The 26,312-nt window shown below is 60.8% G+C and overlaps 1 protein-coding gene across 1 annotated transcript; it reads right to left on the bottom strand.

Moving 5' to 3' along the window:
- Positions 1–420: 420 nt before the first annotated feature.
- Positions 421–25,097, bottom strand: SCARF2 (scavenger receptor class F member 2). The gene is given in 13 exon segments (XM_066978730.1): positions 421–4,040; positions 4,586–4,738; positions 9,588–9,709; positions 11,674–11,791; positions 11,860–11,963; positions 14,330–14,458; positions 14,866–15,084; positions 15,195–15,714; positions 16,058–16,159; positions 17,807–17,865; positions 24,213–24,473; positions 24,506–24,575; positions 24,578–25,097. Coding segments are annotated over 13 exon segments (3,570 nt in total). The 5' UTR covers positions 25,083–25,097; the 3' UTR covers positions 421–2,832.
- Between the last annotated feature and the right edge of the window lie 1,215 nt (positions 25,098–26,312).

The following is a 26,312-nucleotide window of genomic DNA, read 5'->3' as shown; positions in this document are numbered from 1 at the left end:
CTGCCTCTGCTCTAGCACAGCCACGAGGCACCGGACTCCTGCATGCCATGCACTACAGGAGTGGCCCGCCACCCTGGGCAGCAGGCTCAGCGCCACACTCATCCCTTCTGCTGCAGGGGGTGGCTCGTGGCTGCTGGGCAGTTTCTGCACCACCCCAGGAGCTCCTTCTGGCCGTATCCACAGTGTCTCTTCATCGGTGTTTGCTCCAGCTGTCACGCTGCCACCCAAAGCCTCTGGCTGGTCTATCAGGGAAGGTGGCTGCAGGAGATGCTTGGTCTCGGGAGAGCAGAAGACTTAGTTCCTTTTTTAGTCCATTATTCCATGTTATTATTCCATGCTACAACTTCCTCTTGTGACGGAATTCAGCTGTTTCTTTCCTTGAGGTCGAAGTCTTATGTATGTCTAAGAGAGTGGTGGAAAGAGGTTAAACAAACAAGTTTATTTATGCTAAGTATGAACTTTTTAGTGGGGTTCACAGCTGCAGGGGAAATTGTTTAGGGGTCCACAAATCAACAGAGTCTGAAAACCATAAAACGAACTCCACACAGCATTGTATATCACATGGTGCTGTCTGTTAGAGATAACCAAAGAGCAGTAGTGGGAAGAGAGTCTGCAGGCCCCAGCAGGGTGCTTGGAAAAGGGATTCAGAGTCACGTTATGCAGAAAAATCAGCCCTTCGTGATGCTGAGCTATGACAATGCCACATCCATCGCACTGGTGATGACCTCCATGGCCTGGGGCACAGGAGCTTTCCTTGAGGTGAGCCTGACCCATCTGAGCTGGAGGGACCCTGCTACAAAGAACCTGGGGGCTGCAGCAGACGCCGGGTTGAACAGCTTGTTCTTGGCTCCTGAGGGCGGCGAAGCGGCGCGGCACGTCGGGAAAGGCACGGGCAGCCAACGAAGCTGCTGTGTCCTCCCCACAAAGCTGCACCTCAGTGTGGATCTCCCAGTTCAAGTGGGATGCGAAGGAGCTGGAGAGGCCCAGAGGAGGACCACCAGCCTGGTCGTGGATCTGGGACACCTAACAGGACAGGTGGAGAAGGCTGGGCTGGGCTGTCAGTGGAGGGGAACTGAGAGCAGCCACCGACTAAGATGATGGAGTCAAAGTCTTCTTTTTGGTGCCAGATGGTGTGATGGGGGACAGCAGCCACCGACTGCAGCTTGAGAGGTTCGGGTGGGACTCCAGAAGAACCTGCTGGGCAAGTGGCACCTTGGCTCCAGGCAGCCTCACTCTGCCCTGGCCTCCGATGGCTGCCTCCTTTCTGCCTGAGGCTGCCCCGTGCTTGGCCTTTGGTCTGCTGGTCATCGCCCCCCGCTGTGGCAGAGCTCAGGAGAGCTGATCTGCAGGCACCAGCATTCTTGCCTCCTGCGGGAGCGCAGAGATCTGCTTTTATTTCTCATGACACCAGGGAGAGCCAGGCAGAAGAGCGAGGCTGCAGCCTGATGGGCAGGGGAGGCTCCTGTTGAGGCTGGAAGAGCCTCACGGGCTGGAAGCTGCTGGCCAGTGAGGAGCTGCTGCCCTGAAGGAGCCAGACAGCAACGCAGAGCGCAGGCAGTGTGCAGTGCCCAGAGCTCTCCCGAGCCCCAGGGTCCAACCCTGCCTATGCTGGAGAAAGTCTGACTGCAAGGTGGATGGTGCCTGCAGGGTGCCAATGATTCTGCCCCCAAAGCTGGTCTCTCCTGTGGGACATAAGCCCACACCCACAGCAAAGCGTGAGCCTGCAACAGCAGCTGCAGCGAAGAGCTGCCCCCCCCTCCCGCTGCAGAGGCACCTGGCACTGGGGGATCCTTTGCAATCCCTGTCTGAGTGGCTCTGGGGCGGCTGCATTACAGCAATAGCGTCATTTCTAGGGGTGGGGGCTGCTGCTGAGCACCCTGAGGTGGTGTTGGGAAGGGCTCAGAAAGCCCTGTGCTAGGACCAGGTCCTCCGTTTCCCCACTGTGTCCTGCTTAGGACCACAGGGTCCTGAGTGCCTGAGTGAGGCCAGGCAATGCCCAGCACGTGGCCTGCCTGTGGGCAGCCTGGGGCACGGAGAGACGGCACCCAGCTATGGAAGAAATACACTTTATTAGAAAAGCGCTCTGCAGAGATGCCAGGCTCTGTCGTACCAAACTCATCCGCTCGACTCTGCTGGCTGAGCCTCCGGAGCTGTGACAGCCTCCCTGAGCGGCAGCTGGCTCTGGCCATAAACAGTGCTTTCCTGCTGGCTGCTCCTGGCAGAGGCAGCCCCAGGGCCGGGGGACATTGGTCGAAACCAGCTCGACCCCATGCCAGGAGCAGTGTGGTGGCGGAGGGACAGCGGCACCAGGGGGGCAGTGGCACCAGGGGCTGTGCCTCCAGGAGCGGAGAAGCTGAAGCGGCAGCGCAGGGCTGTGTGAGCAGCCCAGGCATGGGCGAGGATGTGGGGCACGTCCCCAGCCACGGCCCTGCTCATCCCCTCACCCCCGCCACGACGGGGACCGACGGACCGGAGTGGGGCGTGGGAAGCGAGTGGCTCCGTTACTGCAGAATATAACATGGGTACGTCTAGTACAACAAGCACTGCTTATGCGATCGATAATACTGCTAACAAAAGGGGTGGGGGGGGCCCAGCTCCTGCCCCTGCCTGGGGAGTGGGGAGCAGGGCACAGGGGGGTACCAGGGCAGGGGAGGAGATGGGACGAAGGGAAAAGGAGGGTGAGGGAAGAGACGGGGGAAAGAGGAGGCTGGGCGGCTCTCCCGGTGCCCCCTCTCCAGTCCAGGCCCCCACGTGCCTGCAAACGTCCTTCCTCCTGCCCAACCACACGCGGTGTGGGGCAGGCTGGCATGGGGCTGGGTGCCAGGCTCCCCATCACTGCACCGTCTGAGCGGGCACCGCAGCTGCTTTGGGCGGCTCCAGGGTGGCTTCTCGGCTCTTCTTCCTGGGAGGCTTTTTAATGGGCGTCTTCTTGGCTGCTTGCTCGCTCTGGGGAGCCGGGTCCTGGCTGCTAACGGAGGTTTGCTTCTCTGCCCGCCTGGGCTCCCCGGCCGCTGGCTCGGCCGCAGTGGGGATCAGTTTCTGCAGGTTGGGCGAGGTGGGCAGCAGGGGCTTGCTGGCCTTCTGGCTGCCAGCAGCTGCTGAGCGCTTGGCTTTCTGGGGTGGGGTGGGCTTCTCCCGCTGGGCACCCACCCCGTTGGGCCGGGTGCTGCCCTCCCCCTTGTTGAGGCTCTGAGTCTTTTCCTTCAGCTGGGCAGCCAGCAGCGTGGCTGCCTCGGAGGCCAGGTGGGGATGGAGGGTCTCAGAGCGTGGCTTGCTGGCACTGGGGCTGCGGGGAGCCTCCCCGGTGCGCCGCTCTGGGTGGAAGCCGCCCATCTTTTTGAAGGCGTTCTGCACCGCCCCGTTGATGTTCTCCATCTGCTCTGAGTTGGCCTTGCTCCTCTGCTTGGGCTTGGAGGGTGACTGGGGCTCCACGGTGAGGCCGGCTTTGCCTTCGGGGACACCGGGCTCCTTGGGGTGCTTCTGCGTTCTCTCCTTGCTGCGCGTGCTGCCCTTCTCTTCTGCTTTGCTGTGCATGCAGGCTGACGTCTCGCTGGGGCTCCTCTTCCTCTTGGCCAAGCCCTGGCTGTGCTCGGGGCTGCTGGGCCGCGCAGCCACTTGCTCCGGGGACCGGCTGGGTGCCGGCAGCGAGTTGGACTGGTTGGAGTTGTACCGGCCGTGGATCCAGGACACCTTGGGCTTGGTGGATGGGTCGGGGGGACGGGGCTTGGTTCTCTCTGGGGATGGTGGCTTCCCGGGGCCCCTGGGCTCCGCTGCTATTTCTTCCTCCTCCTTGGACTGCTTGGAGAGGCGAGCGACCCTGGCATAGAGGGCGGCACTGGCTGAGCCCGACCCGCAGGATGAACGCTCACTGTCCGAGGACTTGAGCAGGGGCATTTCGCTGCTGTCGGCCTGGAAGGCTTTGACGGAGCCAGTCTCCTTCAGGAAGGTGTACTCGCCCGCCTCTTCCCCGCCGCCTGGGGCCACCAGCTTCTCTCCAGGGCTGGAGGACGTCCCCCGGTCCCTGCTGTCACCCACACTCTCTGCGGGAGGAGAGCACAGAAGTGTCATGCGAGGATGCGCCTGAGGAGGGGACAGGAAAGGCCAAGCGCAGCAGATCATAGAAGCACAGAATGGTTTGGGTTGGAAGGGACCCTTAAAGGTCTTATCAGTTCAATCCCCTGCCATGGGCAGGGACAACTTCCACTAGGTGCTCAAAGCCCCATCTAGCTTGACCTTGAACACTTGCAGTCATGGTACAGCTACATCTCTGGGCAGCCTGTGCCAGTGCCTCACCCCACCTTGTGATAAAAAAAAATGCATGTGCTGGTGGGACAGGGACAAAACGGGTCTCCCCCAGGCCACGTCCCACCCGGTCCCTCTCTGCCTCCATGTCCCCCTGTCTCCATGGTCAGCCTTGGTAAGGGTCCCCAGCCTACCTCTTCTTGGGGTCAGGGCAGGAGGAGCCGGGCGCACGGTCCTCTCCAGGCACGGTGCCACCTCCCCTCCCTCATCTCTCCATGGAGCACGAGGTAGGGCTGCAGCTGGCCCCAAAGCACCCAAGAAAGTGCCATGCCCCTCTGCTCACCTTCATGGGGGACGCAGTACACTGGCCCCTCGTCTGTAGTGTCAAATGAGGAGAAGGAGCCGCGGGAGGACCAGGACGGGGAGGGCTGCTCCACCACTGAGGGTGGCTCGATGAAGCTGCAGTTCAGGGTGTTCTCCAGGTCGTGGTGAGCCACTGCAAGGGCAGGGAACCGGCTGTCAGTGCCTGCCCTACCACACCCTGGCCCCGCTCCACCCCTGACTTGCCCATGGGAATTGGGGTCCCAGCAGGATGATGGGGATGGCTTCCCAGGCATGGGGACAGCCTCGCCTTCAGGGGGTCCCCGCCAAGTGCCCACACTCTGTGACCAGGCTCCCTGCAAGGGCAGTGGCAAACATCCTCTGTGCTTGGGGACAAGTGACTGGGCAGCCTAGCCATATGAGGCTTCCAGCCACCTCTGCCCCCCTTGGGGCTGCCATGGCATATCTCCCAAATCAAGGACGGGAGAAGGGAGGAATGAGACACCCAAGCCTGGGTGCAAGTGGCTGCACGTGTACCTGCAGGTTGCACACCGGGTGTCGAGCAGGAGAGGCCACTGCCAGATCCCACAAGAACGCGGTGACCATGTGGGTTTGCCCGGGCACTGTACAAACTGGCCCAGCCATCTGCAAGGAATGTCCCGTGCTCAGGGGCACCATCCCCTTCCTGGGGACAGGACCAAGCTGCCAGGGTTAATTGCGGGAGTTCCCATTTCCGTGAACGTGAGTTTTCTGGTCTGGGAGGGGCTGTCATTTCTCAATGATCATATTTAAGTATTTTCACTGAAAAAAAAATTTTGTCAATAAAAATCCTTGAGGGTGGCCAGGGGTGAGATTTTTGCCCTGCCAGTGCAAACAGCCCTGCACCCTGACCCAGATGCTTCAGCATCACCCCTGGTCACTGTGACACCCCTGGGGCTGCAGCTGCATCCAGCGTGCAGTGGGGGAAGTCACAGCGCTGCCACAGGCAGTGCTGGGGTGACTCTCCCGAAAGCCGAGCACTGCCAGATGCTTTCTGTGCTGCTCTCCTGACATTTACTGGTTGGACTGTTTGATCCTTGTGACATTCAATGCTTTATAACGAAGTAAGTCTTCTAACACTGAGTGCTGTTGGGATGCCCCCCACAACGTTTAATGTTCCTTAGAAAGTCTGACTGTGGAGAGGTAAGCCCTACTGCACGGATGGATGGTTCATTAAATTTACAGGAGTGATGTATGCTCAACCCTGCATGGCTTGGGTTCTTGGAGAAGAACAAAGATGCAGCAAAATAGCAGATGGGTAAGTGCAGGACAGACAAACACAGGGGATGAGCCATGATTTGAATGGGCCACGCTCCCCACGTGTATCCCAGGGAGCCATCCCACCTGTACTCCTCCACTGTGCAAATAAGCAAGGGGGTAGCTGAGGTGACCATGAGCATAAGCAGGAATAAATCTGGAAGGGGACTGACCTGAAGTGTGGATGCAGCAGGGGCTGAGCCACTCGCCAATGCCCGCTCAGTGCCAGCATGGCCGGACAGGGCACTGGACCCTGGCTGCATAAGGGATGGAGGAAGATGCAGCAGCAGAGAAACTTCAGAGCAGTTATGCCAGAGCAAAAGCAGCAGTGATATTTAAAGAGCAAATGGCCGAGAGAGGGGGAAGCAGCAGCTCTGACATGACTTTCCTTGTAATAAAAACCAAAAAGGGAAAATTAAAAGCAGACTGTTGGAAACAGATGAAGCACAATGCTTCCTGAGAGAAGGCGTGACAAGTCGCTGGGACTCATGGCCATGAGGCATCTCCAGGACTTGGATGAGACTGAGGATATGGCCAAAGGAAAAGGAGGCTCTCCCGAGCACCAGCAGCAATTTAGAGCTCAGCTGGGGGCTCCTGCCTGGCCTCTGGGAAAGCCCATCAGTGTGAAAAACACAACCAAAGCAAGCCTTTGGAGCAGGGTCAGGTCTGGCCAAGGTTCCCTTCCCATCCGCAGGAATGCCACGCTGCCCTGGGTGCAGCCCAGGGATGCGGAGCTGGGTGCAGCAGTGCTGGTACCAGCCTGGAGTGCAGGCAGCTGCTGTGCTGTGCGATGCCCCAGGGTACGGAGCTTCCTGCTCTGCTCTGGCATCTGGCTCAGGGAAACTCGGCTGATAAATCACGGGCTGACAGGAGCTGCAGAAATCTGTTCACTTCCTGCAGGCCAACAAAGAGCCCATCTGCTCGCTGACACCTCCATGAGCCTGGCTGGGGCAGCAGGACCAGAGTGTTGATGCCACCTGTGGCACAAGTCCTGCCCCACGTCACCTGCACCCAGCATCATGCTGCACATCCACCAAGTGCTCGGCCCGCCATCGCAGCCCTGCTGCCAGGGACTTGTCCAGTGCCCCTGTACCCCAGCACTGCCTTCTGTGCCTTACAAGTGGCTGCACACGAATGAGAAGTCGTATCAGCCCTAAATGCACTTGGTGCCGTGCTGTCAGATCTCAGGATGGAGACAAAGCAGTGAGAGGCCCCATGCGAGGGCTCCCCTGGAGCCTCGAGACGTGGTGCGGGCACTGCTGGCACCCCAGGTTCTTGTACTGATGCGTGCAAGGGCTGCCACCTGAGCCTCCTGCTGGCATTTGTGGCAGAAGGGAGGTTTTAAGCTTGGCTGATCTGCTGTGGTCAGGAGAGGCTGCTGGCTCCTGTGCCGATGATGATGGTGGACAGATGTTGCAGCTCCAGGGCCAGCCCCAGCTGGCTGGGACTGCTGCCTGCCCAGGTCCCGTCCTGCCTGCCGGCACAGGCAGCACGAGTCCCTCGCACACCTCGTGCTGCAGTAGCTCAGAGCCCCACTGCTCCTCTCTCATTCCCATCTCCAGCTCCCAGCGGCTGCGGTGCAGAGTAGGGCTCTGGGCAGCCTCGGGACACAACCCTGACCCTGGGGGAGAGTGGGCAGGCAGAAACGTGCTCCTGGGATTGCCTTGCTGAACAGCCAGAACCCCCAAGCAGGTTTTAATGCAGTTGAGAACAAGGCTGTAGCTCACAAAGCCTTCTTCGACCAGCCAGGGAGCTGCTGCAGAGCTGAAGCTGTGGATGAGGCTGAGGAGCAGCTTAGCAGCTACAAAGGGAAAGGCAAAAGCCCTGCGTTGCATGACACAGAGCAGGCTATGTGATTTGGAGTCAGTAAGAGTGATGCCTGCTGAGCAGGTATTCCCTGCCTGGGCTTTTTACTGCCCGAGGAATCACCCACAGACACAGGCACCCAATGAGCCTCAGTGGGACTTCGAAAAATGCTGTCCCTGCCGAGGTGGCTCCTCCGTGCGTGTGCTTGTGCTCACAAGTGGCGATCAGCCCGGAGGGAAAACCTGCCTGGCACCAGGTGCTAGCAAACGCATGGCAGCGGCAGCTCTACAAGGACGTGAGCAGAGTGACCAGGTGTCCTTGGCTTCAGCCAGTGCTGATTTCATGGTGGCATTTCCTAAGGTCCTGTGTGCCTCCACTGCTGCTCTGACACTTGGGGGGGGGGGGGTGTGCACCAGAGCACCTCATGGACCCCCCCCGCCTTGCGCTTCCCACCGGGATGGATGCTGAGGACACGGGGACATGGGGACACGTGCCACCAAGCTGCGGCATCCCTAAGGGCAGTCCCACGCACTGAAGTGGCACCACGGCCACAGGCATGCAGATGCCACTAGCTCCCTCACCCAGGGCTCCCCATGCCAAGCGGGGTCTAGAGGCACCAAGGGCTGAGCACCAGAGGGACTGGGAGCTGTCAGCATCAGCACCGGCTCTGCACCCCCACACTCCCAGCACCAGCACCTGTGTGGATGACAAGACTAACGCACGGTGCCACACATGCCAAAGCAAACAAATGCAGACCGTGACCAAAGCATTTCAACCCAGTGAGACAGCAGCCCCAGGCACACAAACAGGCTCCAGAACTGTTTGCCCCAGCGCAAGCCAGCCCAGCGAGAGCAGCCCTACAAATGGCTGGGTGTCTAGGTGGGATCGGCGAGCGTCATGAGCATCTTCCAGCGTGGACTCCTCCGTCAGGGAGCCTGAGGCCGAGCTACGAGGGATGGGGGCCACAGGGCTGCCGCCGCCGCCTCCCTCCCTGTTTACACAGGGCAGCTGGGTGGGAGCCAGGTGCCACGGGGTGGCTGCAGGAAACGCGCACACAGCCCCATTGAGCCCTGCGCACACAGACCCCTCTGTCCTCCCCGAGCCCTGCCTGGCCCCTTCCACAAACACAGCCCCTGTTTTGGTTGCAGCAGGGATGTTTCCCCGGCCTCAGCATGCTCCGCTCCGGGCCAGGGCTCTGCTGCATCTCAGGGCGGGAAGAAATCCAGGCATGATGCAGACCCGCAGCAGCTTTGGCTCAGCTTGCAGAGACAGGGGAGACTTCTCCAGGATGGAGGACATCCCCCTGCCTGCCCCCTGTGCCTTGGGGTGCAGCTGCTCCACAGTGGGGCGCTCCAGCCCCTCGCAAAACTGGGGTGGGGCTGGGTTAGGATTGAAAACACAGACGGGGTTTTTTACTGCGACAGGGATCATTCCTCAATGTGGGAAACTAAAAATGCACAGAACAGCTCAGCAGAGCTCCAGGCACCATCCCTTGGCAAGCAAAGTGAAGCCACCTGGATCCCACCTTGGGATCCAGCAGCCAAAGGCTGAGAGGGAAGGATGGAACCTCGGGGTACACAGCTGGCAGTGCTCAGCGCAGCCCCTGCGAGCCGCCCTGCTCCAACCCTGCAGGGGAAACGATGCTCTGCAGTGTGGCAGGGACCCTCAGCACAGCCAGGGACAGGCAGCTTCACCCCAAGCCCTGCAGCCCCCCTGGGAATCCAGGTGTCCCTGCCACTGCGCTGCCCTGCTCACCGCCCCATGCACACCCGAGTCCTGTGTCCATGAAATCCCAGCACGGGTTTGGAGCAGCAGCAGCAGCGTGGCAGGCTGTGTATTTCAGCCCAGGACTAACACCCTAATTTTCCTGGCGCTGCACCCAGGTTTGGTTCTCTGCCCCTCGCTGACCCTCAGCTCCGTACCTACAACCTTGGGCAACTTCTGGCGGCGCAGGGGGATGCGCGGGAGCTTCATGCTGATCCGGCTGAAGCGCCCACACAAGCGTCTCGGCGGTTTCTTGGCTGCTGCCGGGTCCTGATTTGCTCTGCAACACAGTGCAACAGCCCCATCAGGCACGGGGCTGGGGGGGGGCATCAATCAAAGAGCCATTCATTGAATCAGGAGCTCAGGGATGCTGGAAATGCAAAGGGGTTTTGGGGAAGAGACGGAACTGAGATCGAGAGATGCAGTAGGGAACCCCAGGAGTGCAGTCCCTGTTGGTTTTGCCTTGGAGAGCTTTATCTCAAAGTGGCTGAAGCCTGAGGCAGCTCAGGGGGAGCCCAGGGGTTGGGCACGCATTGGCACTGCTGCCAGCCCCAGGCACTGCCTCACCTGTGCCTGGTGCAGCCTCGTGGCATGGCCAGACCCCGCCTGAAACACCCGCAAGCTCCCAGACAAGCCTCTGAATTATATGATTAATGCTTTAAAAAAAAATAAAAATCCCAACCCCAAACAAACACGTGGCTTCTCTTTATTTGCTCTCTGGTTTTGAAGCCTCTCGGGGATGAGTTTTCAAGCAATTATCTGCAGCCACAGGAGCAAGAAGCTCGGTGTGTCAATGCCATTCAACCTGTGCACGCCTGTGGCCGTTGCAGTCTCCCTGCTGCAGGACCCGGCCGTCGCTGTTCTCTGTGGCACTGCCACCGCGGGCTGCTCGGGGACAGGACACAGTGGTCACAGAACGGGGTCCGGGCACCCTGTGGTGCCAGCCCGCATGGGGAGGGAGAACTATTTTGAGCCACTTCCCATGCAATACTTCTCCAAGCGGGGCTGCATTTGTGAAGTGGCTCCTTTTATCTGCAGCATAATTACATGCAGCCCGCAGGCTCTCCAAACCAGATGTGCCAGGCTGGAGCTGAGCTGGCACAGCTGCAAGCAGAGGCTTCCCGAAAATTCTCGTGCAGCGGCTGGCAGCGCAAGGGGAGGCTTTCTTGCTGCTGGAGGAGCTCCCTGAGCCCCCTCCTCCCTTGCCCAGCGGTGCAAACCTTCTCCCCAAAAAGCGCCCGTCCCTGTCCCCATCCCCGCCCCCGCAGCAGGGACTGGGGGACTGGCTTCACCCCGTGGACCACACGGGAGGTTGCTGTCCTGCTGCTCCATGCACACTGCTGATATCCCGGCCCTGCTGCGGGAGCTGATGTGAACATCCCTGCCTCAAGGACAGCCTGCGCCAGGTCCCCTCTCTGTACTCCCCTCTTTTGGCCAAAACCAACAGTGATCAGTCCCTCTGCTTTCCGATGAAATTTGGGGTCTGGGAATACTCCGTGCCCTGAGGTGAGTGTTTTGCTGAGTTCCCCTGAGCCAAGTGAGTATTTCTCTGCTGCGGGCTTGCAGCAGCCACCAGCCTGCAGGACAGGAGACAGGCACAAGCTCCCTGCGGCACTCGGCAAAACTGCCCCATCCCAAAACACTCACTCACCCGTTTAGCTGGCCCAGGACTGTCGCTCCCCTACCCTGACTGTCCCCATGCAGGACAGCACTGCGGCGTGCCACTCTCCAGCAGGTCACACCACACAGGACAGGAGTCAGTTCTGGAGGTCCTGCCCATGACTCACTGTATTCTGGGTTTCCCTTCGCAGAGCGGCTCTAACCCCCAGAGGCTCAGGGGGACCCAGTGGATCTCAGTGAAGAGATGGCCAACGAGTGGGACACAAAGCCAGGGGCCACCCCAGGAGTGCAGGGAAGGGGGTCCTCCTGCCCCCACCCCGTGCCTTCTTCTCTCTGTCCTCACGAGGATGGGAAACAGCCTGGGTTTTCCTTCCCATTCTCCCCTTTGCCTGCCAGCATCCACTTACAAAAAAAAAAAAAAAACCACCACCAACAAAAAAACCAACAAAACACCCAATGCTGGCACACCGAAGGGACTGAAGAAATGCTCTGGGGGATGCAGCGGGCAAAAGCCACCTCAGGAGCTGCTGCCAGAGTCCTGCAACTCTGCACCCACTCGGGGTCACCGTGAAGACCGGCAGGAACAGCCCCGGGACCCCGCGCTGCCCGCATCCCGGCACTCACCCACGGGCTTCGTCTTTCTTGCGGCAGACGCAGCAGCAGCAGAGCAGCGAGAGCAGGAGGATGAGCAGCAGCGCCAGGAGGGCTCCGGCCCCGATCACCCCCATCCGCTGGTTGGCCTCTGCAAGACGGAGCAGGCTCAGCTGGGAGCTGCCGGTGGCCCTGCCACCCGCACCCAGCGGCACTCACCCATGTGGCAGGCGCCCGTCAGCGGGTCACACGTGCCGTCGTGGCAGCTGCAGGCTTCGGCACAGTTGGCTCCGTAGTGGCCGAGCGGGCAGGTGAGGTTACAGCTGGGGAGAGGGCACGAAGTGAGAGCGGTGCCGCTGCAGGTGCAGCATCCCGGGGACGCTCCCTCCTCTCTCTTTCCTAAACCCTCTGCTCTGGGAAAAGCGGGCAGCACCGCTCCGGGCTGCTCCAACACAGCATCCCCCTGGGGACCCTGCGATCCCCACTGCGGCAGGACCCCATCGCGCCACAGCCACCTTTGCTTGTCCCCACATTTGCTCTCGCTGCCTCTGCTCTCCACATGGCCGAAGAGTCCTCCATCCCTGCGTGCTTTGCAAGGCTTTGCAACAAGGCTCACGGCACAGCGGTTATAAAAGGTCGCTAACCCCTCAGTCACGTCTGAAGCCAGCCCGGCAGCCCTGAGGCAGCGCTGAGCATCACGTGCCAGGTTTCCAGCCCAGCTCCGCGGTGACGTGGCCGTGGCACCCTGTGGGCCGCCCCGTGCTGCCCCAGAGCATGTGTGGCGCGGAGCCCTTCCCCCGCAGCCCACGAGCTTGGAAAGCTCCCAGCTTGCTTTATTTACAGAAAGGAAAACAACTGATCAGTCTAAGCAAATGGCCACGGCAACTGCCTTACCAGGGTGAACCCTCCTGGGTCAGCATCCTTGCGCAAAGCAGCCTCCCCGGGAGCTCTCACCAAGGTGAGGAGCACGCACAGGCATAGGCACCTTCCCACAGACACCAGGGCTTGAACGCAGAAAATACGTGCTGGGCACACACTGAGGGAGCCAGGGCTCTGGGGCACGTAGCTTTCTGGCAGGGTGGGACCCATGGGACACGTCCTGCTCTGCATCCTGCCCCCAGAGCTCTGGAGACAATGACAGTACAAGGTGTTTTATATCTCCCTTCTTTTTTTTTTTTTTTTTTCCTTCTCTCCCCTCCTATCATACTTTGCTTTATGCATCCTTTTTGAACAAAGCATGTTTAGAAAAAAATAAATTAAAAAAAATCAGCCAAGCCCAGCCATGTGGCTGCAAGGGACCGAGATGACCCCACGGCTGGTGGGACAGGCACCGCACTGTGCTACCAGGACGGTTTCGGGCGGGCTGGTGGCACCGCTGGGCACTGACCCCATCGCCAGCTGTTCCCAGGTGGCAGAAGCCACGCTCCAGCCCGCCCACACTTCCCCGGGGCCGCAGCTGCTCCCTCGGCTGCAGCCGGCCACAGCTCAGCCCATTTCATGCTCCTCCAGCTTTCAAAGCATTGTCCCGGCCGAGCCTCGTGCCTGCTGCGCCTGGAATGGGTGCTGAGCCCCCGCAGATGCTCTGAGCAGCTGTTCTGCCACAGCAGCCACGGGGCAGGACACAGCGATGGGTGCAGGGATATTTTCAGGGCAGTCCAACACCCCCGCCCAGCTGGATCCACATTTCTGCCCCAGGCTAAAAGATTTTGGGAGAGCACAGGGGGCTTTTTTTTTTTTTTTCCAAGAGGGTCCAGACACCTCCAGGCATGATGCAGAGCAGGTGGACTTCTTTGTGCACACTACAGATGTCTCAGTAGCCTTTCCTTTAGCACCCTCCCTTCATGGTGAGGACACACTTTCCTTGCCTTTTCAGGCAGCATTTCTGTTCCACATTGGAAGAAAGCAAAGGGATGAGCACTCACTGGGACAGGGCCCGCTCCCAGCTGGAGGCAGCTGGGGACTGGTGCAGCAGTGAGAGCACAGCCGGGGGAAAGGGGAAGGGGCTGGAGGGCTTCGGGCTCCTCCTGGAGCATTGGGAAAGCCCCCAGTGCAGGCTGCTGCTCGGAGCAGGAGCACCACATGGATGACAAAAAACGTTTTCTCTCTCTTTTTAGTTAGGAATCCCACCCTGAACTTAAAAGAAAAAAAAAAAAAAGAAAGTTTTGTCAAAGTCATTTGGTTTTGCCAAATGGCTACTTCTTGAAGTAAAATCCTTTTGCCAAGAAACCCACCCAGCTGCTAGGGGAGACGTATGCCGCAGCTCAGCAGCATCTGAGCAGGGCTCTTGGGAGGGCTCTGCAGCGCTCCGAGGTGCTTGAATGAGGTTTTGGTGTCACTGCCCAACAGATGCTTTTATCTCATCACAACCAGGGACAGGAGCAGACCCGCCAGCACCCTGTTCTGCTTCCCAAACTGCAGCTTTACCATGCTGATACCACAGCTCAGCAAGAACATGCTTCGTGCTTCCCACACAAGAACGTGTGCTTCCCACAACGGCCTGTGAGCAGTCCCACTGCAGGAAACCCATTTGCTGCTCTCTTGGATCTTAGTTAGTTTGGAGCACACCAAATCCTCTCCGCACAGCCCCGGTGTAAGGGCTGGAGGTGACACAAAGCATGGTTGGCACGCTGCAAGCTTGGCAGAACAGCGTGCGTGCCCGGGGTGCCCGCCGAAGCTGCAGCTCACTTACTACGTGCCATGGGATCCGGCGCGGCACAGGCACCTGCCCGTCTCGAAGTGGCACTCGCCATTGACGCAGTCGCTGCAGACGAAGGCGCAGTTCTCCCCGTACGTCCCATTGCGGCACTTGGTTTCGCACCTGGGGGTGGCGAAGGCAGGCAGCTGGAGCACCGGGGAGGGGGCTTCCTGTGGCCTCCCCCGTGCCCCCAGCCCGGCCACCCCACGCTGCCCTGTCTGCTCCATGCAAGGAGATGAGATGTCAGCCCCATTCGGGGCAAAGCCCCAGACCCGACCCCAGGCAAAGAGACTCCAAGAAAGCTTCAGAGCCGAGCCCTGCTGCGAGCTCCCATGTTTAGGTGGGGTCACCACAGGCTTCCTGTGGTCCCACGGCTGTGCCAGCAGGCTCCCACCCCTGCCATCCCCTCCTGGCTGCACAGACCTGCTCACCCGCCCCAGGGCCCCATGCAGGGAGCAGCGGGGATGCTTGCACCGCTCCGGCAGGATGCCAGCACCCGGTGAGGACCAACTCCGCTGCCTGGGACTCACCGGTCACCAATCCAGCCGGGGTTGCAGTGCGAGCACTTGCCATTGATGTGGTTGCAGGTGTGGCCATCCTTGCAGGGGGGACAGACCTTCTCGCAGCCCTCACCGTAGAAGCCGGCTGAGCAGGGCTGGTCGCACTTGGTGCCGTTCCAGCCTGCCTCGCAGGTCAGGCAGCGCCCATCCGCCACGGTGCACGGCTGCAGGCTCTTGCACTGCCCACAACTGCAACGGCCAAGGGAGACTCCATCACGGCATGCAGCATCCCCAGGGCACCCCGGGGCCCCCAGGCCCCCTTCCACCCCTCCCCGGACCAGCGGGGTCCCAACACTCACCGCCGCCGGCAGCCTTGGCCGTAGAAACCAGCGGGGCAGGGCTCGCGGCAGTATTTGCCCCGGTACCCTGGCTCGCACGTGCACGTCCCATCCACCTGGTTGCATTTGCCCTTGTAGCATTGGCAGTAGCGGTCACAGCGGGGACCAAACGTCCGCTCACGGCACTGGCAGCGCCCCGTGAACTGTTCGCAGGGCGAGTTGTTGCAGGAGCACTGGTTGTTGCAGCCGCGGCCCCACCAGCCTGGCTGGCACAGGCAGTTCCCGGTCTGCTGGTCACACTGGGAGTTGTGGCTGCAGTAGCAGGAGCTGGAGCACTGGGGGCCCCACCAGTTCGGCTCGCAGGTGCACTTGCCCGTCTTCTGGTCGCACTTGCCGTGCTTGCAGAGGCAGACATTCTCACACTTGGGGCCCCAGCGGTTGGGGTTGCAGGTGCACTGGCCTGTCACGTCCTCGCACTGCCCATTGGGGTGGCAGCTGCACATCTCCTTGCAGTCAGGGCCCCAGAACTGCCGGGGACACTCTGTGAGCAGCACACAGACAGCAGAGTCGTCAGCCTTGGCTGCAGCACGCAGCACTGCGCAGCCGCGAGACAAACCCTGCCCCTGGGCACCAGCAGAAAACCCCATCCTAAACAGCATCTCCTGGCCACCGTCCCCTCACCTCCCAGTGCATTTAGGGTGTCAGAGTGGACCCATGCAAAGGGATGCTGCCCTCGGCACAAAGCCAGGGGGGACCAGCAAGGGCACAGCGGGAGCACTGGCAGCCCATCCCGTGTTCTGCTCCGTAAAGTCACCCTGGGACACTCTAGCCCTTTTGTCCCCAGGGCCACCCCGGGTGACACCACCGGTGCCGCTGATACTCACTGGTGTCACAGTTGGCACCGAAGTAGCCATGGCGGCAGCGGCACTCGCTGGGTCTCACGCACACCTCATTCTCCTTGCAGGTGAAGTTTCCTTCGCAGACGGCTGGACCGATAACAGCATGCATGAGGACACGGCACGGGCACAGCGACAGCACCTGCTGGCCTCAGGCACCAAGTGCCACCAGGCTTGCCCCTGCTGTCCCTGTCCCCCACCCTGCAGAGCAGGGGACAGGGAGCATGGTGGCACTCCAGGGGCTGCAGAGCTGCGACACTGCACCCGTCCTTGCAAGCAGCGCAGGGCCCTGGCAGCCCAGACAGGCAGGCTGGTTGGGGCCACCACCAGAAAGATGCCACCAGCCTCCTGCCACCGTACTCAAGCTCCAGCCCTGCCACCAGCTTCCTGCCACCCAGCTCAGCCCCATTCCTGCTGTGGCTGCTCCCAGCGCCAGCATCCCTCACTCAGCTCCACATCCCCAGCAGGGCCAGAGGCAGGTAGGATGTGGGACGTGGGGCGGGGGGGTTGCCCGCAGCCACCAGCAGAGGCCCCCCCTCCCCGCAGACTGCAGCAGGGACACTGCCACCCCTGTGCCTTGCTGCCCAGCAGGGCAGGTCCGCAGCCCCCCAAAGCCTGCAAGTCCCTCTCCTGTCAAGGGGAGTGGGTGCTGGGGCAGGGGCAGGATGTGCTGCTGCCTCCCCGTGCCAGCAGGCATGGGCAGACACCCCCATTGCCCTGACAGAGCTTCCTCAGCCAGTGGAGAGGGAGAGCAGAGAACCCGCACAATCCACCTTACCTGGCAGTTCTTAGACCTACGGTGATGGATACTATAGAAAACCCTAAAATAGACAGATTAAACAGGTTAGGAGAAGTGAGTCTAATGGTTAGAACAGGTTGTGGGGAAAAGGGGGAGAGGAGACGGGGACAGTTTGCTGCGGGACTGTCCTCCCTCTGCCGTCCGGGGAGACCCCATCCTTCTCCCTTCCTGTGTCCCGTTCGCCAAGTGCAGGCGCCGGCCGCATGCAGCGAGCGGTTACGAGGCACGTGCAGGGTGAGTTAGTTGGTTACGTGGTCTGCAAACCACTGGCTCCTTGGGCCAGCATGCACGGCTCTGACTGCAGCACCAGGGCAAGGTGAGCGCTGTGGCCAGCCAAAACTGCAGGGAAGAACACAGGATCCCCCCAAACCTCCTGCGCAGTGGCATTGCAGAGGCTGACGGCTTGCACCAGCCCTGCACCCACAGCAGGCTCACCGCAGCTCGCGGTGGGAGCTGTAATGCCAGGCATGGTCCTGGCTCCTGCCCGGTGGGCTTGGTGGCACCGGTGCTGGCAGGGCCTCTCTGTGATGGCCCGTGCTGGCACACGCTTATCCTCGTCCTCTGCCAGCAGCCCTGGCTCCAGCGCCGCGGCAGCACCTGTGGGAGCCCCGGCTGTCCCGTCCCTCCACGCTCCGCCCAGCCCTTGGGGACACCTTGTGGTACCTTGCATCCGAGCGCTGTACCCCAGCCTGGGGCCCAAAGCTGACACGGAGCAGGCAACGCTCCTGCAGACCCTGCTGGGGGATGGCACCCAGGGGGTAGCACCGTGGGGACAAGGGCAGCCCAGAGCCGGGCACTCGCTGCCTGCCAGCACAAGATGAGCTGGGGGCAGGCTCTGAGCGCTGCACAGCTCCAGAGCCCCCCAGGCATGGCCAGGAGGACTCGGCACAGATCAGGCAGACCAGCAGCATCTAACGAGCCAAAATGCCGGTGCTTACCTATCAAACACTCGCTTCCTTGTTGCCTCCATCCTGGACAGCACACAAGCACCGAGGAGCTGCAGGAAATGAACACAAGTGATTAGGATCCCCCGGAAAGCCTCTATCCCTCCTGGAAACCTGATGAGAGCACCAGCCTGCAGGTGACACCACGATGGCGAGGAGCCACCACATCCTCTTCAGGCATGGAGAGCCACCAGCTCGTCCTCTGCTGTGCAGACGCTTTGCAAGGGGCACCAGGGCCACGGATTGCCAGAGGGGCTTGTGACAGAACCAGCTCAAGATGCCCCACCTGCAAACCAAGGCAATGCCAGGAGTGAGGACTGACCAGCTCCTCCCAGAACCACCAGTGATCACCAGTTTGCCTTCTGAAGGCACATGCAATATCCTCACAGGGTCCCATGCTCCCCTTCCACAACACCCAGAAGAGAGAAACTCCCCGAACATCCCGGACCATCAGCTCTGTCCTACCAGCTCTGCACTGATGCTCCCATGTTGGTGCCTTTTCCTAAAGAAATCAGGAAGGATGCAACAACAAAAACTTCACCTTCAAACGTTGCCGTCTAAAAACAAACAAACAAAAAGATCCCCCCAAACCTGGAAAAAAGGTCCTGGGCAGAAACACCAGCTCTGCCCCACGGGTCTGGCCAAGCACCCTGCTTCCAGAGGTGCTTGGATGTGAAGGATGCTCTGCCTGGTCCCACAACCACAGCCCCCATTCCGGCGCTGCTCCTCTCCCCGCCCAGCCCCGGCAGCAGGTTTCATTGCTGGAAAGCGAGGAGCTCCTGCAAACCTCCTTGCTCTGCACCCTCTGCTCTGGGAGAGTTTCTTATAACCCGGCTTGTTTTAGGGTTAGCACAGGAGGCAGATCCCCTCCTCAGCCCTTGTGCGCTCAGAGCAGCTCTGCCTGCGTGCACCCCGCTGCCCTCTGCGCTGGGCTCCCCAGGGATGTGCGGCGCAGGGGCCAAGAGCAGGCCGGGTCAGCCCCACACTGCTGCCGACCTCTCCCCAAGCAGCCGCGTGCCCTGCACGCAGAAAATGTCGGATCATGTTACTGCCAGCCAAGATTTAAAGGACAGAATAAGCTGAACATATTCCTCGACCGAGGTGTTGGAAAATAATATTTAGGAGGAAGAAAAGCCCAGGCAAAGCAAGGGACAACCACGAGTACCTAGAGATGGGTTCGCTGCTCAGTGGCCTCGATGTCTTGGCAGCCTGGGGACGGCATCCGGCATCCCAAAGGCAGCCTGGTGGCCGAGGCACAAGGTGGCTGTGGACCCCAGCGACTGGAGCACAGACAGCTCCTGGGGGCCATCCTGGCCTGGCCCACCCACCCCTTGCCCACCGCAGCTGCCAGGAGAGGGGCACTGGTATGCCCTGTGGCCACACAGGCGAGGGGACACCCTCTCCCCAGCCCGGCTGCTCGCACACGATCCCGCTACATCCCTTGATGAGTGCAGCTCTGCGCACACAGTGATTTCTCCCATTTACTGAGGTTTTCACACCAGCAGCGAAATATTACAGTAGCGCATGGCTGGGGATACCCGCAGCACTTGCAAGCCTGGGGCTCCAGCTGTGCCCCAGCAGGGACCTCCTGGAGAGACCGGCGAGCATCGGGAAGGGCAGCTTTCTGAGTATCATTAAATCTTGCTTGCTCAGCCCCATGTAGAAGCCCAGCAACACCGCCAGCTGCTCCATGGAGGCTGGGACAGGTCCCTGAGCCTTGGGTATCCCAGTGCATGGCCCTCACGTCAGACCCCCCGGTGCCCCCTGGTCTCAGAGCACCACGCACCAGCTGCATCAGCTACAATGTTTTTGGCAGAGGCCTGACCCTTCACAATGCAGGGACAGGGTCTCAGAGCCCTCTTGGAGGTGCAGAGATGTCTACAAGGGATGCCGTCCTAGGTGGAGGCTTGAGTCAAGCCAGGGCTGCTATTTCCAAGCCTCCCATGGTGGGCAGTGCACACCGATGCAACCCAGGTGTAGGGAAGACACGTGGAAAAGGTGCTCCCTGTCCCCAGAACCAGCAAGGAGCCACCGTGCTGGGGGGTACTGGGAAGATGGGCGATCCTGGTGGAAGCCCCATGCACCTCGGCCAACGCTCAGCGTGAGCCACCCAGTCCCTGCTGGAGGTGGAATCGACCCTGGAGGTTTAGGAGCAGGCCAAAAGCACGCTGCAGTCGAGGGAAACTTTGCACGGGTTGGTCCAGCAATGAACGACAGAGCCTGGAATGTGTTGTGTTTTTTTTTTCGTTTTTTTTTTTTTTTTTTTCCCCTTTATATGTAACAAATGCAGAAGAGGAGGAGGAGACAGCAAGGAAGTATTCGCTCTAAACCCAGTGTAGTCACAGGACCACGTCTGGCTGCCAGAATGAGTTGTCCCAGGCTGGTGGGGCTAAGAGCAGCCCCCAGCAAAATGCATGCAAGGCAGAGGCTGAACTCAGCTCCCCAAGCCAGGCAATGGCAACCCCTGTGCGGGCAGCACCGCACGCGGACACAGGAGCACCGCGTCCGCCTTTTGCAGAGGATGTTGAAAAATTGGACAGGAGGCAGAAAGGAACCACAAAAATGATTCAAGGCCTGGAAAAAATGCCTTGCAGCTGGAGACCAAAATAGCTCCATCTATTTAGTCCGTCAAAGAGATTACGCGGCGCTGTGATTGCAGCGGGCTCGTCACTCCCCGCGGGGACCCCGGGGCTCGAGCAGGGTCTCTGCCCCAGCGGGAGCAGCAGTGTGGGGCTGAGCATGCAAGGAGAGGTGGTGGGGGCACTGACCAAAGCAACTCCCCAGGGACCGGGTGGGCCCAAGGCGAGATTCTTCCCTACAAGACAGCCCTGAGTGAGCTACTGGGCTCTGCTCCAGCATAACAGGCTGAAATTTATCGTGCTGTGATAGACAGCAGCGGGTCTGATCAGGAATTGTCCTGCTCTACACTTCCCTGTCTTTAGAAATTCAGTATCTGATGTTTTTTCAAGTGAAATGGTTTCGGGTCCACAATGGGAAACTCCCCACTAGGGAAAACCCCACTGCCCTCCCCTTCCCCCCTGCACACCCCGAAGCGCCTCGCTTCCTCCCTCCTGTCACAGGGAGGCCTCCAAGAACCCGCAGCCACCTGGGCACCTCCAGCAGCCCAGCCAGCATCCTTGGGTGCACCAAAACACCTGGGGGGCCGCAGCCCCCAGCGCCCTGAGCTGACGCCAAAGCCAGGCAGCAGCAGGGCGGACGCCTTCCTCTGCCACGAGCGGGACCCCGGCCCCCGCCAGCCGCGCCCCAGCCCACACCCCACGCCCAGGATTACCGTCTATCTTTTAACAGATAGCTAATCTCTCCTTCGCTGTGCCTGGCCGCGGTATCCAACACCTCCACGCTCAGCCTCCCCTCATTTATCAGCTGCTCTGACAGCAAATAAATACGCTCGTATTTCAAAGCTCGAGTTCCCTCCCCATGTGGTCAGCATCCCTCGCCCGCACAGCGCAGCACGGACGGACCATGGAGTGCCAGGACGCTGCTGGGACGGGTGCTCAGTCCCCACCCCAGGGCATCCTCGAGGATGCCCTTGGACCTGCTGCCTCTCCCAGGGCATTCCTCTTTTTGTGCGAAGCAGCCGGCACTTCTCCTGCTGAGCACCGTGGCTCTGCTGCCTGGTTTCAGCCCTTCTCTTTCTGTTTTATTTCTTCCCTTGAGAAAGGACAAAAAGTCACTCTGGTTCCAAGCGTGGCTACCCTGCAGCATACCCATAGCCCCGCAGTTTCAACGGGGCAAGGAGAGGTAGACGGGATGTGGCACTGGGTATCTGGTGCTCCCAGTGCAGCCCTCGGACTGGATCCAGCACCGCACTGGTGGCAGATGACCTGAACCCATCGGCCGTTGGACTGAGGGATGTGTTTCTGAAACGTGCCTCATGGCTTTGTCTCCTCTGAAGGGGATTCAGTCCCTGTGCCCCACAACCACTCAAAGTGGGACAACTGAGAAATTTGTTTAAAAACTTGCTCCTGACCCAAACTGACATACCAACACAGACATGCCCTGAGCAAGCAAGTGCTCTGGGCTTCATTATATTTTTATTTTCCTCAAAGTGCTATAAATGCTGGGAAAAGGAAGAAGACGTTGCCTCTGAGATGTGACTGGCTCACAGGGATTTCACTGACACAGAGGAAAAGGAGCACAGATGGAGGCAGAGCCAGGGCTGCCCCTGCTCCCTGGGACACAGCTGCATCCCACTGAGCATCCCGCGCCGTGCTGAGCGTTGGGCTGAGCATCCTGCATCGAGCTGAGCGTCAGCAGGGATTGGGAGCTGCACAAATGCATGGGGGTGCAAGTCCCAAAGCACCACTGCCACCTCCCCCAGCCAAACCAGTGCTTGCACACTGCTGCCCAAACTGGGGAGGAGCGCATCACCCCGACACTGAGCCCCCTTTTTCTCTGTTACCCACCACTCGGTGCCACCCTGCGCAGCGTTGCCAGGCCCTAGACAGTGTCATCCGTGGTGGACTGGGACATCCCTGCAGCTCCCCAACCTGACTCCTGCCAGAAACCACTGGCCTTGAGGCGCAGGCACAGACAGGTATGCCTTGACGCAGTTGTGGGATCCTATGTGAAAGGAAACCCTTCACGCAGAAAAGAAATGAAAAAAAAAAAAAAAAAAAAGGATTACCAAAGGAGAGTTTTGGAGAGAGGAGGACAAGGACAAAGGAATTTCCACATACACAGGGCTTGCTCTCAACAGCCCTGCACCCTGCATCTCAAGTGGCAGCTACAGGGAGAGTCACGTTGAAAGTTAACAGATTACAAAAGAGCTTCAAATTTAAGAGGAACAGTCACATTTAGTACACAAAACCAAGTAGCTCCAAAACACTTTTCTTCTGCCCTAAGTAATTCACTGAATTGCTACCCACTAGCCAGGTCTCTGGAGCTTGCAGTGAGATGCTGAAGCAGAATCCCCAACACCGAGGGGTGCCTGGACACGCGGCAGAGCCCGGCACTCGCACAACCACCCAGTGAAACGCGTGGCAAGGAGTCAAAGCAGCAGCTTGAATGAATTCAAATGCCTAGGAAAGCTGAGCTGGGGGAGGGGGAAAATTGGACACCAAAACCCGGTGTCGTCGTGTGCAGGCTGACTCGGGCATCTCTCCAAGCGTCGCCCAGAACGGCTGCTCCCAGCTCCGTGCATGCAGTAGGACCTGCATCACCCACCTCAGGTCTCTGGGGCCACCAAGCCGCGTTGGGATGGGGACATCGTGTGCTGCAGGCTGCCCCGGCTCTGCGCCCTGCGAGCGGTGTGGCCCTGCACAGTGCTGGGGGAAGAGGATGCACGCAGCTTTTGCACACATGAGCACCAGTCCCAGGATGCTGGGAACTGAGGGATCACTGCTCGCCACCCCTCTGCTGCCGCGTGACAGGGTGGCGGTTTTGTTGGGTACTGGCCTCATGGGTCACAGGCACCCGAGGAAGGCCCGCTCAGAGACCCATCGAATGCTGAATAACAGCACGGGGCTGCGAGCTGCGGCCGTGCTGGCTTGTGAAAAGCCTCCTTAGGAAACTCGGCCTGTAATCTGAGGAGGGGGCACCAGCGCCCTGCGGCCCTGCTGAATGGAGCCATTATGTGGGCCCTTCTAGCTCGCAGCACATGTTTTCCTTGTGGACTCGCCTGACCTCACGAGCAAGATGTAAAGGTGCATTTACAGCCAGGGCCCCCCGTAAAAGGCAGGGCCTGGGGATCCTGCTCTTCTTGCCAGGATGGAGCAGCTCTGGGCGCTCTTCCCCCTTTGCTAGGGCCAGCCTGGCCGGGGAGCTGGGCCAGCACCAAGCCTGAGCACTGCAGAGCTTGGTCCGAGGTGATGCTCTGTAGAGCGACCCGTGGTGTCCACAGTACGCGGAGCGCAGTGGGAGCAGGGAAGAGGCAGTGCCAGCCCCCAGGGCTCTGCCTGTGGCCAAGCAAGCAGGATGCAACCTCCGGGGAGAGCCAGGCGGTGCCAGCGCCCGCTTTCTGAAGCTAAACCCGAGTGTCCCGGAGCTGCCAACGCATCCGCCCTGAGCAACAAGGGGCAGCTCCGCCAGGACGCCCGCAGCATCCCGCATCCTGCCAGCGGCACAGGCCCGGGGGCAGCAGGGCCGGCTCCCTGCGGTGCTCTCCGCCCCCTGGAGCACGCAGCGCCGGCTCCCCACGGCGGGACCGGCCCCGGGGCACCCGGGACTGTCCCCCCCGCGCTCGGACCGGGCTCGTCGCCCCTTCCCCGCCGCCGCCCGGCATAAGCCTGGGAAGGCGCCCGGGGCCGCGGCTCGCCCGGCGCAGAGGAGCGGCCCTGCCTCCCTCCCTCCGTCCCTCCCGCACCGCACCGCGGCCCGGCCCTGCCCCCGGGGGGCTCCCGCTGCCCGCCCCACCTGCCCGCCCGCCCGCCGCTCCTACCCGCCGGCCCTGCAGACGTTCCTGCCGCGGGGGCTCAGCTCCTGCGCGGCTCCGCAGCTCAGCAGCAGCAGCAGCAGCAGCAGCACGGCTCCGGCTCCGGCTCCGGCTCCGGCTCGGGCACGGCGCAGCGGCCGCAGCCCGCGGGCCTCCATGGCCGTCGGCGCGGCGGAGCCCGGCCCGGCCCGGCCCGGCCCAGGCGGGGCGCGGCGGCCCGGCTGCTCGGTGCCCGGTGCCGCCCTGCCCTGCCCTGCCCTGCCCTGCCTTGCCCTGCCCTGCCCTGGCCGCCGCTCGGCAGGCGGAAGCTGCACTGCGAGCTCCGCGCCGCCGCCTCCCCCGCGCCCCTCTCGGCGGCGGCAGGAGGGGCCCGCCGCCAGCCAGGAAATTCCGCATTGGTTCCCCTGACGGCGGGCCAGGCTCCGGGGGCCGCCGCCGCCGCCGCCGCCTCCCCGCGCCCGCCGCGGGCAGAACCGCCCCGGGCCCGGCCCCGCGCCCCGACGGCGCCGGGGGTGCGGGCTGCGAGCTCCGCCGAGCCGGCCGCGGGCCTCCGAGGGGAGAGGCTGCGGAGCTCTGCGCCCCCCGGCTCGGCCCGGGGTCCAGCTGGGGCTCTGGCCGGCCCGGGGTCCGGCACAGCCCCAGGGTCCCGCGCCTCCGGGCGGCTGGAGGCCTGGGCGTCCGCCGGCTCCAGGGGTGGCCGTCCCCGGGGTCCGGCAGCCCCCGGTGCCCAGTACCCCCCAAGGCAGCCTGTTGGAGCCACGCAGCACCCCGTGGGATCCAAGCGGTGTCTGCAGTGGCAGGGCCTAGGCAGCCACTCGTTAACCCACTGTAAGAGTGCAACCAGGAAGCGGGGGGACACGCGGGCGCTTGTAGCATTTACACCCCTGGCATGGATGGAGAACACCCTGGCCACCTGCCACATGGCAGCACAAATGCCGGTTGTAGCAGCACACTTGCTGCACGGCATCGCTTGAAAACTGCAGTGCCGCTGCTCTCCGCAGGCTCAGCTTTCCGGGCAGTCCAATCAATTTCTCCATTTTAATCACTGCATCAGTCTCCTGCTGAGTGCTGGTTGTGTCCGAGGGGCTGTGTAATGGTGCATGGACAGCATACGTCTGCAGAGCTGAGTGTGAGGACCACACACCTACATGGTTTCCCCACGCAGGGAATGGAGCCTCCATAGATGAGGCATGGGTTGGGCAGCATCCTTCAGGTGAGGATTAGGGAGTCACCAAGCAAAGGGTGGATGAAGAGCTTCTCGCCACCAGCCTCCTCTGATGTCTGTAGTTCATGGGACTGACATGCATGGAAGGTTTCTGTCCTGTCCAAATCCACACAGACAGAAGTTCCCAACAGGGAAGTCCCTGGTGGTCTTACCAGTGGAAACTGTGCTCTTAGGCAGTTAAATCCCAATAAATGTGCCTGTAAGAGTGTCACCTACCTCTCAGTGCCCAGCTGTGGGCAGTGGCTTGTGCAAAGTGCAGAGATAGTTTCAAACCTACAGAGCTGCAACCTGAACAAACGTGTCCTTGGCACTGGCTTTCAGACACCACCCCAGAAGTCACTGACAACCTGCAATTTTGCTGGTATGGGTTTTTAACATCCTGGTCCAACGTCTTGACCAGCAGGGTACAGTGAGCCCAGGTGATGCCACAGCAGGGAGCAGCCAAGACCCTCCTAGAGCCACCCCTTCCCAATGAGTGACGTTGTCATCGGGCCACTGATGAGGAGGCAGACCGTGCCTGAGAATTGCCTTTTTCCTGTTCGCTGTGTAACAGCAGGTCGTGGCCATCTGCGAGCAGCCATGGGTGCGGAGGGAAGGTCTGGTGGGTGGCAGCCATCAGAGAAAAATGTCACTGCCCTCAAATGACATGGAGGGGAGGCACAATTCCCGAGCAACACCCAGCTCCCTCCTGCTCTCTCCATCCACCTGTCCAGAAACTATCTCCCATCTCCCTGGTCGTTACCTGGTGTGACCCACCACCTTTCCTTTCCAGACCTTAGTTTTCAAACAGGCTGGTGATCATCGCACATCCCTCCCTCTCCCCTCTTTGCCACCCTCGCCTCTTCCCTGTGCCCCCATTCCCGTCCCCACGCCCTGTTGCT

This window comes from Anser cygnoides, chromosome 17, assembly GCF_040182565.1.
Source record: "Anser cygnoides isolate HZ-2024a breed goose chromosome 17, Taihu_goose_T2T_genome, whole genome shotgun sequence".
Classification (NCBI taxonomy): Eukaryota; Metazoa; Chordata; class Aves; order Anseriformes; family Anatidae; genus Anser; species Anser cygnoides.
Note: the sequence above shows the minus strand (reverse complement) of the source record. Positions and strands in the feature narration are given on the sequence as shown.